Below are 15,985 nucleotides of genomic sequence, written 5' to 3' on the forward strand. Positions count from 1 at the left end.
CATAATTAACGTGTAAAATTTGATGAGTTTAAACATATGTATATACTTGTGTTACCATCAAAACAATCAAGATTATAAATATATCCCTGAGCTCCAAAAGTTTCTTTTTGTCCCTTTGTATGTGTATATGTGTGTGCGTGTGTATTAAGGTCATTTGAAATAAAATCTAGCCTCTTAACAAAATTTTAAGTGCACAGCTCTGGCTGGTGTGGCTCAGTAGATTGACTGCCAGCCTGTGAACCAAAGGGTCACTGGTTCGATTCCCAGTCAGGGCACATGCCTAGGTTGTAGGCCATGTCCCCAGTAGGGGGCACACCAGAGACACCCACAGATTGGTATTTCTCTCCCTTTCATTCTCCTTCCCTTCTTCTAACTCTAAAAATAAATAAAACCTTAAAAGAAATTTTAAGTGCACAATACCTTGCTAACTATCGGCACTACATGGTACAGCAGAGCTTCGGAATTTATTCATCTTGTATATATGCACCTTTATAGCAATCGAATGTCTAATCCACATAACCCTTTTCCCCAACCCCTAATAACCACCATTCTACTGTCTACTTCTGTACATTTGACTATTTCAGATGCCTCATCTAAGGGGGATCATGCAGTATTTGTTCTCCCATGATTGTCTTATTTTACATACCATAATGTCTTCCAGGTCTATCCATGTTGTTGCAAATAGCAGGATTTTTTTTCTTTTTAAAGGCAGAATAATATTCGTATCCTGGGTGTTGTAAATAATGATGCAGATATCTCTTTGAGATCCTGATTTCAATCGTTTTGGACATATATTCAGAAGGGGGATTGTTGGTGGCTCTATTTTTATGTTTTGAGGAATCCCTATATTATTTTTTTCATAGTGGCTGCACCAACTTGCATTCCCACAAACAGTGCACAAGGGTTCCAATTCCTCCATATCCTCACTAACACTTATCTTTTAACCATTACATAATATAGCTATCCTAGAAAGTGTGAGGTGATAGTGGCTCACTGTGGTTTCGATTTGCATTTTCCTGATTAGCGATGTTGAGCATCTTTGCATACAGCTGCTGGCCATTTCTATGTCTTCTTTGGAGAAATGTCTATGCAAGTCCTTTGCACATTTTTTAAATTGGATTATTTTTCTTATGCTTTTGAGTTCTAGGAGTTATGTATTTTGAAACTTAACCCCTGTCAGCTATATAGTTCACAGATATTTTCTCACTTTCCAGAGGTTCCATTTTATTTCATTTTCTCTTACTGTGTAAAAGCTTTTTAATTTGATGTAGTCCTACTTGTCTATGTATTTTTGGTTTTGTTGCTTGTGATTTTGGTGTCACACCCAAGAAATCATTGACAAAACCAATATCAAGAAGCTTGGTAGTGCTACACCAATTTCAGGTGTAAAATATAGTAATTTGATGTCTGTACCAACCACAGGTTAGTTTCCTTCTGTTACCCTATATTTGACCCCCTTTACCAAATATGTTCCCCATCCCCCCACTTTCCTTCCCCTCTGGCAACCACCATTCCGTTGTAATCGAGGATATTTTCTGGTGGTCTCTCTGTCTTTGGTATCAGGGTGATGCTGGCATCATAAAATAAGTTTGGAAGTACTCCTTCTATTCTTTTGGAAGAGATTAAGAAAGATTTGTACGAATACTTTTTTAAACAGTAAAATTCACATATGTATACATATGTTCCTGGGTTTTCTCTATTAGCAGGTTTTTGATTACTGATTCAATCTCCTTGTTTTTGTCCGTACAGGGCTTGCTATTTCTTCTGAATTCATTTTTGGTAGGTTGTATGTTTCTAGGAATTTCTCCTCTTCTAAGTGGTCCAATTTGTGGAAATACAATTGTTAATAACAGTCCTTTGTTAATAAATTGTTAATAATTTACTTCTGTGGCACCAGTTTCATGTCTCCTCTTCCATTTCTGATTTCACTTGACTCTTCTTTTCTTAGTCTAGCTAAGGGTTTGTCAATTTTGTTTCTTTAAAAAAAAATAACTCTGAGTTTTGTCTTTTTTCTATTGTTTTTTATTCTCGACTTCTTTTATTTCTACTCAAACCATTATTTCTTTCCTCTGCTAACTGGGGCTTAGTTTGTTCTTCTTTTTCTAGATCCTTCAGATGTAATGGTAGGTTGGTTGAGATTTTCCTTTTTTAAGAAAATGGTGCTTATCACTTTCAACTTGCCTCTTAGGGCTGCTTTTGCTGAATCCCATAATTTTGGCATGTTGTATTTCCATTTTAATTTGTCTCAAAATATTTTCTAATTTCCATTTCCTTTTGATTTCTTTTTTGACCCAATGGTCATTCAATGTTATAGTAAGTTGCATTTATTTGTGAGTACTCCTGATTTCCTGTTTGTTACTGATTGATAGGTTTTTTTCTATTTTGGTCAAAAAAGATATATTGGAATGATTTCAATCTTATTAAATATGTTCAAACTTGTTTGTGACTATTGTGTGATCTATCCTAGAAAATATTCCATGTGTGCTTGAAAAGAATGTGAATTCCACTTCTGTCAAATGGACATTCTGACATCTCCATTAGGTCCATTTAGATCTAGCAGTGAAGTCTAATATTATTGCACTGCTATCTATTTCTCATCTCAGATATGTCAATTTGTGCTTATATATTTTGGTATTTTTCTGTTAGGTGCATACATATTTGTAATTACTGTCTTCCTCCAAGAATTGACAATGTTAAAATTATTTATTCTTTTTAATGAAGGCTGTACTTATCTAAGGTATAGAACCTAGTGAAATGATTATTAGTCAAGTTAATCAGCAGACTGTCTTACCACATAGTTGCCATATATTTTTTTGTGATCAGTGCACCTGAAATTGACCCTGTTAGCAAATTTCTAGTATTCAATATGGTATTAACTATAGTGACACATTACATCTCTAGATCTATGCTTCCTACATAAAACAACTTTGTACCCTTTGACCAAGATCTCCCCATTTTTTTACCCCCCCCATTGTTAACCACCATTCTAGTCCATTTGCTTCTGTGTATTCAACTTTAAATTTTTTCACATATAATTGAGAACATTCAGTGTTTTTCTTTTTAAGTCTTGCTCATTATACCTAGCATAGCATCCTTCAGTTTCATCCACATTGTTGCAAATGGCAGGTGCTCTTTATTTAAGGCTGAATGTGTATGTGTATGTGTGTGTTTGTGCATTCTCACATAAAATGATCCTTTTATTCTGTAATGACCTTCTCTGTCTCCTGTGACAGAGTTTTTTTTAATTTAAAGATTTTATTTATTTATTTTTAGTGATAGGGGAAGGGAGACAGAGTAGGAGAGAAACACTGATGTGTGAGAGAAAATAAATTAGTTGCTTTTCACATATGCACCCAACCAGGGACCAGGCCTGCAACCCAGGCATCTACCCTGACTGGGAATCAAACAATGAACTTTTGGCTTGTGGGATGATGCCCAACCAACTGAACTACAGCGGTGAGGTCTCCTGTGACTGTTTTTGACTTAAAGTCTACTTTGTCTGATAAAAATATAGACACTCCTGCCTACTCTCTTTTGATTACCATTCGAATGGGATTTCTTTTTTTATCCCTTCACATTCAACCGATGTAGCTCTTTAGATATAAGTTAAGTTTTTTAATAGAGAGCATATGGTTGGACTTGTTTTTTTCTTAAACTTCACCAACTCTGTTTTTCTATTGGTGAGTTTAATCCACTTACATTTTGGTTTCCTTCTGAATCATTAGAAAGTATACCAAAAAGAACAGGAGAATATGTTCATACTACAAAGAGAGTTAGGACTTGATGCTAAAGCAGATACAGTAAACTAGGAATTTCATAGGAATTTTTCATTTTACTTTAAAATAAAGGTCTTGTATTCATTTTTCTTAACTTTGAGAAAAGTTAATGCTGCAGAACGATACATGAGTTCATTGTGTGGCTCTCACTACTGCTTAGATAAACTGCTTTGAAAATAAATTACATTCTACATGAGAACTACTCAATCATCTTCATCTTTATAACCATCGGCACCAGAAATCATCTCAAACTACTCATCATTTGTATTGCATGTGCTCTACACATTCTCACATGGTTGCACTTCACAAGTTAACCTAAATTTCAAATGAAATCACATCTTGTACTAAAAGTATTCTATGTTTATGAAAAAATAATATAAATGCTATAGCTGTGTAAAAGTAGAAAGCAGAGGCCGATCATATCCCAATCTTCAGAAAGGTAACATGGATATACAGATAATGTGGATTCAAATTGCATTTTAAATAACCTGCTTCACAAAGGAACTTAATGGTTGATCCTTTTACAAATTGTATAATTAAAACTCTTAATATTGAAAGCCTGTTGTCTTTTTCAAACATAGAAAATCTATAATTTACATTTTATTATTATTATGACAAATCTGAAGAGAGGTTAACTTTGTCAGGACTTTGTAATTCAAACACATTTCTTCGGACTCTGTCAAGTAAGTTTCTGGGATTGTTTTCATAAACTCACAAATGGTCGGCTTAGATTTGTGAAATATTCTTTCCGCTCATACCAGTTCACGGGAATAGAGAGGACAACAATACCAGGTAAGAAACTGACTTGAAAATGTTTTATGTAAGTAGTTTAATTTTGACATACACAATGAATTAAATCTTTAATACTAAGTAAAGGGATACATTAAATAGTCCCAAACAAAGTAACACCATAAACTGTTATGTTCCTAAGTTGTTACTCAAACGATTTTTGGCAGTGTGCTGAAGTGACCACTGTATCCATAATAGGTAGTTTTGTGGCACTTTCTTTGGTGCATTTTTACCTCTGCAGCAGAGACAAAAAGGTTTCAGTGTATAAGATACAATGATTTGGAATCAGATTGTTCTGTTTGGAGCTTAGCTCCACCATGAATGGCCACTACATGTCCACCTGGTCATCAGGAAAATGGGAACAATAACACTACTGTCAAGTTTTAGAGTGGTTTAGATCAAAATAAATAAAATAAACCACATTATAGCTTGAGCCTATTGCCTGAGGCAGACTTTGGGTTCAATCATGATTGTCATTTTGACTTTATTATTATTGATCTGCAGATGAAAGAGATAAAATATAGCACAGTACTTGGATTTATTTTAAAATTAGCTATGAAAATTCCAAAATAAACAAATATTATCTTCTGAAAAATGAAAATAAATTTTAGCTGATGATCAAGCTAAACCTTGACCTTTCTCAATATCAGGAAAAGAAAAATAAATCTAGTCGATAGTTACAAATTGATAAATCCGTCTTAAAAACTGGAATGTGATTGTCTCACAAAGTAACTGGTTATGCACAGGAAACAAATGACAGACTGAAAAGAGAATTGATCATTCTCATTGGTGTATTAATGAAATAATAAATTGGGGAAATATACCAACAAAATATACTCCAAATAATTTGAAATTATTGAGGTGGTAGTCTATATAAAAATAAACCTTTGAAAAAAATGACCTGAACAGAAATGCAAAAATGGTAATTGCCATATCCAAGGGGAGATTGAGGCTAACCAGGGGATGAGTAAACCTCTATTTTCCTCAAACTACATATCTGTAAACACATAATTTCCTTAACATTTTTCCTATTGTTGTTAATTATTGAGATTTAAACATAGTGTTATAGATAATAGGTTAGTAAGTTCATGTATGAAAGTGTTACCAGCAGTATTTAGCTAGAAAAGGACAGCAAAGAAAACTAGACACTGAATTTAATAAACTGACAAGCACCAGCCTGCCTGCTAGCCAAAAGGCTATAGCTTCACACCCCAGAGGACTTCAGCCTTTCTCTGCCAGGAGAATTAGTAGCCCTCCCTCCCTGCCTCCAGTACCAGATAACCAAGAGGGAATGGGGAGAGGCAGGAACAAGTGCAACAGAAATCCAAAGGGTTCAAGGGGGAGGTGCTGGACCAGAGAAGCTTATCAGTCTTGCCTGGGGAAAGAAGGATTAGTTGGGAGGTGGATCCACCTGAAGCTTTTGAAAGTCTGGGAATTGGTTGGTTATTTTGAGAAAGCACCTCCTCTGTCTCGTAATTCCAGGGGGAAAAGGAATTGTGCGCTCTCTCTCTCTCTCTCTCTCTCCCCCATGCAACCTGCACTCGCCCCATGTGTTTGCAGGTCCTCTCTCCTATCAGCCACAGGACCCATGGCCATGCCACTCCACACACAAGCTCCAGGAGGGAGGCTGAAATGGACTACAACCAGAAACACAAGCTAGGCTAGCTGGATGCTAGGCTGAACTGCACTTTAATAACCCATTCCACAGAGTCACATCTTGCTGTGTAGGTCTCAGGAAATACTTTTCTTTAGGTACCACAAAAGCCCCATTTCCACAGGTACCTAAAAGTATTCTCTGATTTTTAATTTGGTTTTGATTTACAACAAAATAGTAATATATTTCTTTTGAGATATGTGATGGTTACTCTTATGTGTAAACTTGTCTAGGCTATAATATCCAATTATTGAGTCAAACCCTCGAGAAGGTATTTCTGTGAAGGTATTTGGAGATGTAGTTAACATCTGCAATTAGATGACTTTAAATAAAACTTCCCCTGACAATGTGGTGGGCCTTGTCAAATCAGTTAAAGTCCTAATAAAACTAGTTTAAAAGCAAAAGCAATTGAGACTCAAGATTCCAACAATATCTAATTCTGCCTGAGTTTCCAACCTGCCAGCTTTCCCCACGACTTTCTAACTTGCTAACACATACCATTGCACAAGCCGATCCTTTAAACAGAATCTCATTACCTATATACCCTATTGGTTCCACTTCTCCTGAGACCCCTGACTGATATGGTAGGAACTAATCCCTATTACACTTTTCACAGCTCATGAAGGCTGACTAAGTATTACCATAAAGTGTTTCTTTAGTTTCCTATTATAAGCTCATTAAAGTATACTCATAATATATGGTACACACAGTATTCAATTACACAAACAGATGTGGATTTTTTGGTATAAAGCAAAGCATTGTGAGATTAAATCACAATTCCTCTCTTCGATTTTCAAAAGATCTATGTGTAACAATGGAGAGGAACCTATCTATTAGTGAGAGCTGTGGTAGAGGTACACTTAGAAAGACATCATAGCCCAGAAGCAGTGATTCTTTATGACTGGAAGTGCACTGTATTTGGGAGGACGTGGAGAGAAATGAGGTTGGATGGGTGGGTGGCAATGAGATACTGAAAATTCTTGAGTACCAGACTAAAGTGTTTGAACCCAAATTTGTGCCAGGCATCAATGATGCCGAGTAGGTTATTTTCTACATTATCGAAAAGACTGTTCTCTGGACAACTCTGTAAAATAAGGAGTACAAAGGTAAAAAATTAGAGATGGGGGCTTGAAAGCCTCAGATTAGCACATAAAACCTTAAAGGTTCACAGACTTGATGTCTTTGTTCTTCACTATTTCACATTATCTCATTAATATTATCTCCAAAACCAATAGTGTTATGACATAAGTTTTATTTCTGAAAATAAGCATGCTACGAAACAATAAATATCATCATAATGCTTATAGAAAGCTATCATAAAAAACTAAGCTTTACCAATAAAGAAAACATACCTTTTTAAAGGGAAAAATCAAGCAAATAAGAAAGTTAAAAAAATGTATTTGCTTTTGACTGTACAAAAAAAATTTTTTAATGACAAATACTTTTACACACATAGACTGTACTAGACACTCGTTGAGCACTTAACCTCCGTAGGATGGGCGTGGTGAAGTACTCTCGAAATTCATTTACATGTGGCAAAACGCACAAGGAATTTTACGTGGAGGTCATGCACACTGTAACTATGGTGTCCTTCTCTTGATTTAGAAACAAATAGTAACCTTTATTTTAGTTGATAAATTTTGGGAAGTAATCATTTTGGACCACAGAGAAAATACCTGTCTTAATAAAAGCTTAAAAATAAAAATTAAACAAAACTCTCAAAGATAAAAGGAAAGAGAAAGACATTTCTTACAGAGAGTTATAACAAGAAATAGATATAAGAAATTTCAGATTGTACTGGCAGGAACAGATGATTCCCCAAGACCCACCATTTACTGTGTTTCCTATCTTCTGGCATGAACAAATAATAATAAAGAATTAATAGATCACAGTTTATTTCCAAAGAGCCTGAAAGTGTTAGGTGGCAATGACCTCTACACTTCTGAATTTAAAAAATGCTGGATCGAACACAAAAAATGCTAATAGGACAGTGTGGAGCCTATATTTTAAATGGCATATAGAAGCGCACCTAGAAATTCCTATCCAAAAGTTTAACATTTATACTAGATATACAAGGGCAAAAACAGAAAATAAAGTAGTAAGTGATGCTGAGAACATCTATAACTAGCATGAGTGAACACAAAATAAGTCCTATCGTTTTCTCTTATCTTTCAATATAAAACAATGATCTGTATGCTAGTATATGACAGAAAGAGTGAGAACCAACTATAATTTATGTTCATTAATATTATTTTGATTCTCCTTTATTTGAAAGCCATAAAAAAGACTAGAAAAATAGAGTACAGATAACACTCCTTATACAGGCTAATGCAATAAGCTAGGAAGTCCTTTTCAAATTACAGGTAGTGACCCATTAGTGAATTTTAAAATCAATTTTGTGGAAATCAATTACAGGTAGTGACCCATTAGTGAATTTTGAAATCAATTTTGTGGGTCAAGACCTGCATTACAAACAAATTTAATAAAAGAATAAGATACCATGGGATAGGAATAAGTATTATTTCTTAATCTTTTTTAAAGACGTTGTATATATCCAGAGCTGAGATGTAAAATTTATAACAGTACAGACTGTGGATAAAAATGTTTGTATGCCTGAGGTAAAGGGTCACACTCAGAGTAGTTATTGATACATCCTTTTCAGACTGAGGTGGAACCTCACTGGAGCCCCAGTGGAGTCCACCGAGGTCAGCCCCGGGTGCAGAGTTATTTTAGTGTCTTGTCTATGCCCCAGATAAGGAAAACTAAAACACATTTAAGTGCTCCTGATGTCCAATGGAGAAATGGTAAAAGTACTGGAACCTTCGGAGAACTGAGGTTTCACATTGCATTGTGCATTATAAACTGATCTGAACACAGTCATTTTTCAAGTGCTGGTTACATATTAGGAAGGACACAAAAGCTATTCTTTTTTTTTTTTTTTCTAATTCTCACCTGAGGACATTTTTCCATTGCTTTTAGAGAGAAAGGAAGAGAGAGAGAAAAGGAAAGAAAGAAACATAAAGGCGAAAGAGAAGAATTGACGGGTTGCCTCCAGCACACACCCAGACTGGGATTTTATGTGCCCAGACTGGGGATCACGTGCCTGGACCAGGAATAGAACACCACAACCTAGGCATGTGCCCTGACAAGGAATGGAACTCGCAAACTTTCAGTTAAGCAACCAGCAACCTTTCAGTTACCCTATGATCCTCCAACCAACTGAGCCACGTTGGCCAGGGCAAGAAATGTGAGTATACTTTTTTTATATTACTTAAACATTAGGCAAGTTTTCTGAAGATTTACAAGTGGATTAAACCAAACTTGCAAGTTTTTCTTTTCTTCTTTTCTTTTTTGTTTAGACCTTAATTTATTTTTAGAAATGGGAAATAAGGGAGAGAGGGGAAGAGGAAGATCAATGTGTGGTTGCCTCTCACGTGCCCCATACTGGGGACCTGGCCCACAACCCAGGCATGTGCCCTAGACTAGGAATTGAACCAGTGACCCTCTGGTTCACAGGCTGACACTCAATCCACTGAGCCACAGTAGCCAGGGCCAAACTTATAAGTATTTAAGATATGATGTCTAATTTATTTATGCACTAATGAAAAAATGATAAACAAATATAAATACATTTTTACATGAAACTTTTTGCTAGACCATGTACTTGGAATCATAAGCAATTATATTCTGACCTTAAAACTGCATTATACACAGGTAGAGCTCTGGGGATTTAGAACATTAACTGTTACATTAATTTCAGAAAGGTGAAAATAATGTGCTCTACATATCATTGAAAGGAATAGTCATCTTCATGGGATTCAGTTCTTATTACTTCTCTGCTACTATGGAATATAACACTAGATATGAATAATATACACAGCTCAGATCATGACTGATCTTGTTATTGCTCTCACACACACCTTTTCAAAGAAAGGAAATTTTCTTTGGTTAAACTAATGCAAGTCCTAACATAACCCAGTATATGTTTCTTCACTTGAGATGTTGACGTAAAGTTTAGCAAAGTGTCATATCAGCTCATAGGAGACTTTCTACTATATGTTGAAATTCCTCACTTTCTTGAAGGTAAAAAGGAAAGACTTTCACCTGCAAGGTCATTTTAACAGCAATGTTGTGATTTCACTGTGGTCCAGTACACTAAAAGAAATATCTCGTGGACTTCCCTTACCTGGCTACATGATTGATTACGGGAGCAAAGTTGGTTGGCCCGTACAGCTGTACCGACTTCAGACTCCTGTAGTAAGCCTCCATGACGCCCTCGATGCCATCGCAGTAGGGGTTTTGAGGGTTCCCATTCTGTAGAACATTACAGGCAAAAAAACAGTAAAAAAAAAATTAATAGTGTCTGTAAAGATCAACTGAAAAAAGAATAACAAACACTGATACTCATAAAGAATTTTCTGGAATACTCATTTATATATTTATAACAGCAAAAGTTAAGTGGTCAACATTAGATTGCAATGTATTACATGGAGTGTGATATGATACTAGAATGTGTACAATAATTAAAAATAGATACATTTCAAAACAATGGCAGGAGATGATTCTAAATAATCTTGAGAACTAAATATCACATTCTGTAATTAATAACGTCTTCATTTTACACAGGTCTTGTACATGTCAGCATGAACATACAAAAATTCTGAAAAGTAGTAAATAAAATATTTTGGGTAGTTAATACTGAATGGTTATATAATTGGAGACTTTTATTCCACTCTTTAAACTATTGTATATTTTTCAAGTTTCTGCAGTGATATGTTAAAATCAAGAAATAATAAATGTTGTCTGTTCGGTTTCTCTTCATAGAAAGAAAAATGTAAACCATCTGCCACACACACAGCTTCAAGATACACCTGACAACACCACTGGAGAAGGGGTCAGAGGGAATGCAATTTGGTGTCAGAAATATCAAAGCAAAGGCAAAGGAAAAGAATCAAAGAAACATATCCACATTGTTCAAGGGAAAGGGAGCTTGTCACCAAGGACTTGTTCTGAAAGACAGCACCCAGAGGGGCAACTTTAAACCTGGAGACCTGCTCTCGCTTTTTCATACTTTCAATACTCTATTTTATTAGGTTTAATTTTCCTGGTCCGGATTCCACAGATAACACAAATAAGGCAATGTATTAGTTATCTATTTCTATGCAGCAAATTATCCCAAAATTAGTGGGTTAAAATAATAAAAATTTATTAGTTCACACATTTCGGGGGTGTTAGGAATCCAGGAGCACCTTAGCCAGGTGGTTCTTGCTAAGCATCTCTCACAAGTTCACAGTCATGAGGTACCCCTGGGGATCAGAACGCTTGTCCAGAAGATCTGCATCCTGGAAGGCTCACTTATGCTGCTGTTGGTGGGAGGCCAACAGGAACTCCCCATAGGGCTGCTTGAGTGTCCTCACAACACGGCAGCTAACTTCCTCAGAATGAAGAACCCCATGGAAAAAGCAAGGAGGAAGTCCCAACGCCTTCATAAGCTGGTCTCATAAGTTGCATACCAATACTTCTACTTTAATCTATTGGTTAGAAATGAGACACTAAGTACAGTGCCCACTCCAAGGAAGGGGCATTAGGCTCCACCTCTGGAAGGTGAGAGGAGACGTAAATGAAATTTGTGAATATATTTTAAAACACTAAGGGCAGTAACTATATTTAACATTGCATGTATGTTTTTACCTGAATAATCACAAGTAACTGTGAATTTATAACTGAAATTGTTGACTTCTATACACCAAGCTTTATATCAAATATTTATATATATTACGTAGTTTTTATAACAAGTCTAAAAATGTAGATAAAATCATGTCATTATTTCCACTTTACACATGAAGAAACAAAGGCACTGAGACTTTAAATAATGTGCCCCGAAGTCACACAATGCGGTGAACAGAGCCAGTATCCGAACGCACGCAGTCTGACCCCAGAGCCCAATGTCTTCCCCACCTCTCTGCCACCACGTTATGAATTCCTGGGCATTCTGAAGGATGGAGACCCGAGGAAGCTAAACAGATGTTATGGACCACTTCAGCCTTGCCACTTGTGAGAGGAGTTATATCCACTTTTTCTTGTTTATTTTCTTTTTTCTTCAAACTTTTTATTAATGAAACCTCATGTAAATGTTTAAAAACATAAAAATAATAAAAGACTTCTTTATATTATAAAATTGGTTATGGTAATTGATTGGTATTTTAGCACAAGGCGGTTCGTGCTGGTTTTGATGTTAATCTGCTCTGACTTATTTAACCTTCCTTTAAGTAAAATTTTACACTGTTCTTTTCCCTTGATAAGGTACAAAGATAATTAAAATTAAAATTAATTATTCTTTTTTTGCATTAAAATGTGTTATATAGCTTCCTTGAGGGAAAAATTACAAACCAGGATAATTCTGTGCTTCTTTTTTATAGTCTTTTTAACATTTGAATGGCGGTTTATACTTCCCCTGTGTCTCTAAAATTGAAATTACAAGGCCGCCATTTTTCTCTCCATTTCATTTTTATTAATGTAAAGATGAGTACTGGATGTTCTCTTCATCGTTATGAAATATCTGAAGCACAGATTTCTGTATTAGTTCTAGTTACATAAAACACTGCTCTAAGTTTTCCTCATATGTCATGAATTATAAAAATACTTTATTACATAAAATTATACATTTTCTTAAATATATGCTTTGCATTACATCAGAATTATTTAAAATAATTTACAAATATTAAAGTGAGATTTTCCTCTTAATGACAATATTGTAATGGGTTATAAAAATATTTTTAAGTCTCTTTTAAAAACTCATTTCATAAAATAATTATCTTGGGAATTAGTTTTTGCTTGTTAAAACAAATTAAAAGAAGCTTACATCTGGATCTAGCCCCCCACCCGCCCCCAAAAATACAGGATGTTTTGAAAATAAGAGCATTTAATTCTGTTTTACATGAATGAAGACAGCAATAAATGCTCTGTTGCATACTTTGTTTTTAATTAACAACCTTTTCCATTTATAAAACCATGCATGTCAATTTGTAGAACACAGAAATATATATAGAACTGAATTCAAAATAGCAATAATTCTACTGTGGAGACTAAAGTGGGGAAGGTGTCCAGCTTTCCCCCATTTTCCTTCCACCTGACCCCCTAAGGGATTGTAACTGGGAGTTAAGAGTCAACTCTGGACAAGAAGCCTACAATCTCCTTTGTGACCTGCAGCTGGCAACACTTCTTAGCTGGCCTAACACACTAAGGAAATGCTTTCAGGGGCTATTGCTTTACTCTTTGAAATGTTAACTGTTGCTGCCCAGAGATTGCTTATTACAGGAAAATCTGAGGGAATTCTCCCTCTTATTCAATTTTTTAAAGATCTATTGAGCTATTGTATTATGCATACAGTGGTAAAGACGCTTGGTTGCTAAACTCATGTCTAGTTAAAAGAAAAAGGGTACACACAGATATGAAAATTTATAGATTCCTATAAATGCCAAAGTAAGTGAAAAGCATGCAAATCCTTTTAGATATTTAGTAGGAGAAAGTGCTTGGACAGGTGTAGCATTTCTCTACTGATCAATGTAAAACCTTCTTTTAAGTCTCACTGGCCACATGCCTGCTAGAAATGGGTCCTCTGAGGCACCACAATATTCTATTCCAGGTCCAACTTCACAAGAATCATCAAGAGTCATGAAGACATGAGAGCAATGACTCATCAATTTCACAATCAAAACTGCTTATCATGATAATACTGGGACATTTTTCCTTTCTTTTCTTATCCAATTACATCCATTCTTATACTTATTTCACATGAAAAGCCTGGTTTACCCGAGATCCTTTTGATTCAGCAAAGCTCAATTTCAGCATTTGAGCTAATATGAAACTCACCAAACAGGGAGTAATTAATTTTTTAAAAAGCCTCCCTTGCCACCCAAAACATTATTTGAACCTAATGTGGATTAAGAGATTAATAGTTGTGAATACACATCACATTTCTTCCCATGGAAACCTGTGAGTTTGTGAACATTAGGTGGTATACTAAGTGTTAGACTGACATGTGACTACAGTGTTTGTATTTGCTACTTTTGGCATTTACAGAATATATATTGCAGTTATGATGAGGTTAATACAAAGTACTTTAGCAGAAACCAAGTAAAAGGCTACCTCATTGGAGATTTATTTAATCCTTGTCTGGCTTACTTTTCTAAGAAAACAAAACTATTTCGAAAAATTAAAGTGGCATAACAGGTAATATTAATGTTGAACAATCATCATCATCATCAACATCATTGTTTCCACCATCCATTTGGGAGGCTATTTTTCATACATTTAAAGGGGTATAACTCTATCCTATAAGTTCATGTTAAAAGAATAGTTTAAGATGTAAAGAAGAAGTCTTCTTTAGCAGGAATATTGCATAAGTTTGGTTACAAAGAATACATGTAGAAGTAGAAAAAACAGAAAAGGAGATGATAAGAGAGAGAGAGAAGGGAAAAAAATCATATACAAGGGTGACGGAAAACTCAAAGAAGGAAAATTAATAACCCTCATTTAGATTAACATAATTATTCTTTCTCTCAGGCTTAAAATAGCTTGTGACCTTTTTCCTGAGGCACTTAAGACTTAGGATCACATGAGTGATTTTCATGGTTTCATAAATTTTTGTGAAGTATTCATGCTCCCAGAAACAAAATCCAAACAGACAATCATTTTTACATGACATTGGGAGTATGGCGTGTGGGCTATTTCATGGGAGAAAGAATCAAACCCTACAGCCACCTTTTCTGAAACCGTGGGTGATGGAATAGACAATAAGTACAGCAATAAAAATATTAAAATACTATTCTTAAAGCATACATTTAAGAAAAGTGAAGATCACTTAAAAGCTTCTGGAAATGTGTATATGTATATACATACACATATATGTGTATATATGTACAGGCATTGCCATTATATATGTGTGTATACATATATATTTATATGCACATGTATATATTATATGTGTGTTTTATGAACACCGTTATGTATAGTATCTCTATATACTAATATATAACATGGTGTCAATAGAGCACATTTCTAAGCAGTAGTGTTACAGGTATTTCATAAAACCCGGCTAAGTAGTGGTCAAGAGGATGAATTCTAAAATAAGACTGATCTGGGTTCAAGTCCTATCCGTTGGAACCCCAGTAAAAATTGAGCCTCTGACCTGAGTTTTGTACTCTTGGGCACACTCTTCTTCCATATTTAATATAAGGGCTTTTGCTAGAGCGGCATAATGTGACAACTATGATATACTTACTGCACAGAAATTTCATGAAGATTAAATAAGAAAATGAGTATAAAGTATTTAGATTGATACTCAGTAGTTCCTTAGTAAAGATAGTATTATTGTTCATTTTGAACAATATTTACCATTGTTCGCTTTTGTCTATTTTTCTTATACACTTAAACAGTTCCTACAATAATCATGCATTGTTTCTGTAATAAGAATAAAAACAATAAACAAAGACCTACAAAAATGTGGGTGACAAGAGAGTTTATCTACATGCTACAGCATGTAGGGTAGGCTGGAGGTACCTCTGTTAGGAAAACCTAATTTTTTTCTAAAATAATAGCCTCATCATCCTGTACTGATTTCCCCATTATTTACGAGAAAGTACAGGTGAGAGTAAGGTTGGCTGGGCCTATCAGCATTACCTGTGTGGGGTTTATTTTGAAGGTAGACTGCAACACATTGCTTATCTGCAATCACACAATATGAAAGTATATCTATATAAATTAA

The 15,985-nt window shown here is 35.1% G+C and overlaps 1 protein-coding gene across 2 annotated transcripts in view; it reads right to left on the bottom strand.

Annotated features, from left to right (window-relative positions):
* Positions 1–15,985, bottom strand: part of CPNE8 (copine 8) — a 183,487-nt gene that overhangs the window by 18,533 nt on the left and 148,969 nt on the right. For both annotated transcript variants that reach the window (XM_037139711.2, XM_037139713.2), the window contains exon 16: positions 10,406–10,533. In XM_037139711.2, coding sequence (XP_036995606.1) covers positions 10,406–10,533 — 128 coding nt within the window. The remainder of the gene's footprint in view (positions 1–10,405; positions 10,534–15,985) is intronic.

Source organism: Artibeus jamaicensis, unplaced genomic scaffold (assembly GCF_021234435.1).
Source record: "Artibeus jamaicensis isolate MK-2021 breed Jamaican fruit bat unplaced genomic scaffold, CSHL_Jam_final contig_233, whole genome shotgun sequence".
Classification (NCBI taxonomy): domain Eukaryota; kingdom Metazoa; phylum Chordata; class Mammalia; order Chiroptera; family Phyllostomidae; genus Artibeus; species Artibeus jamaicensis.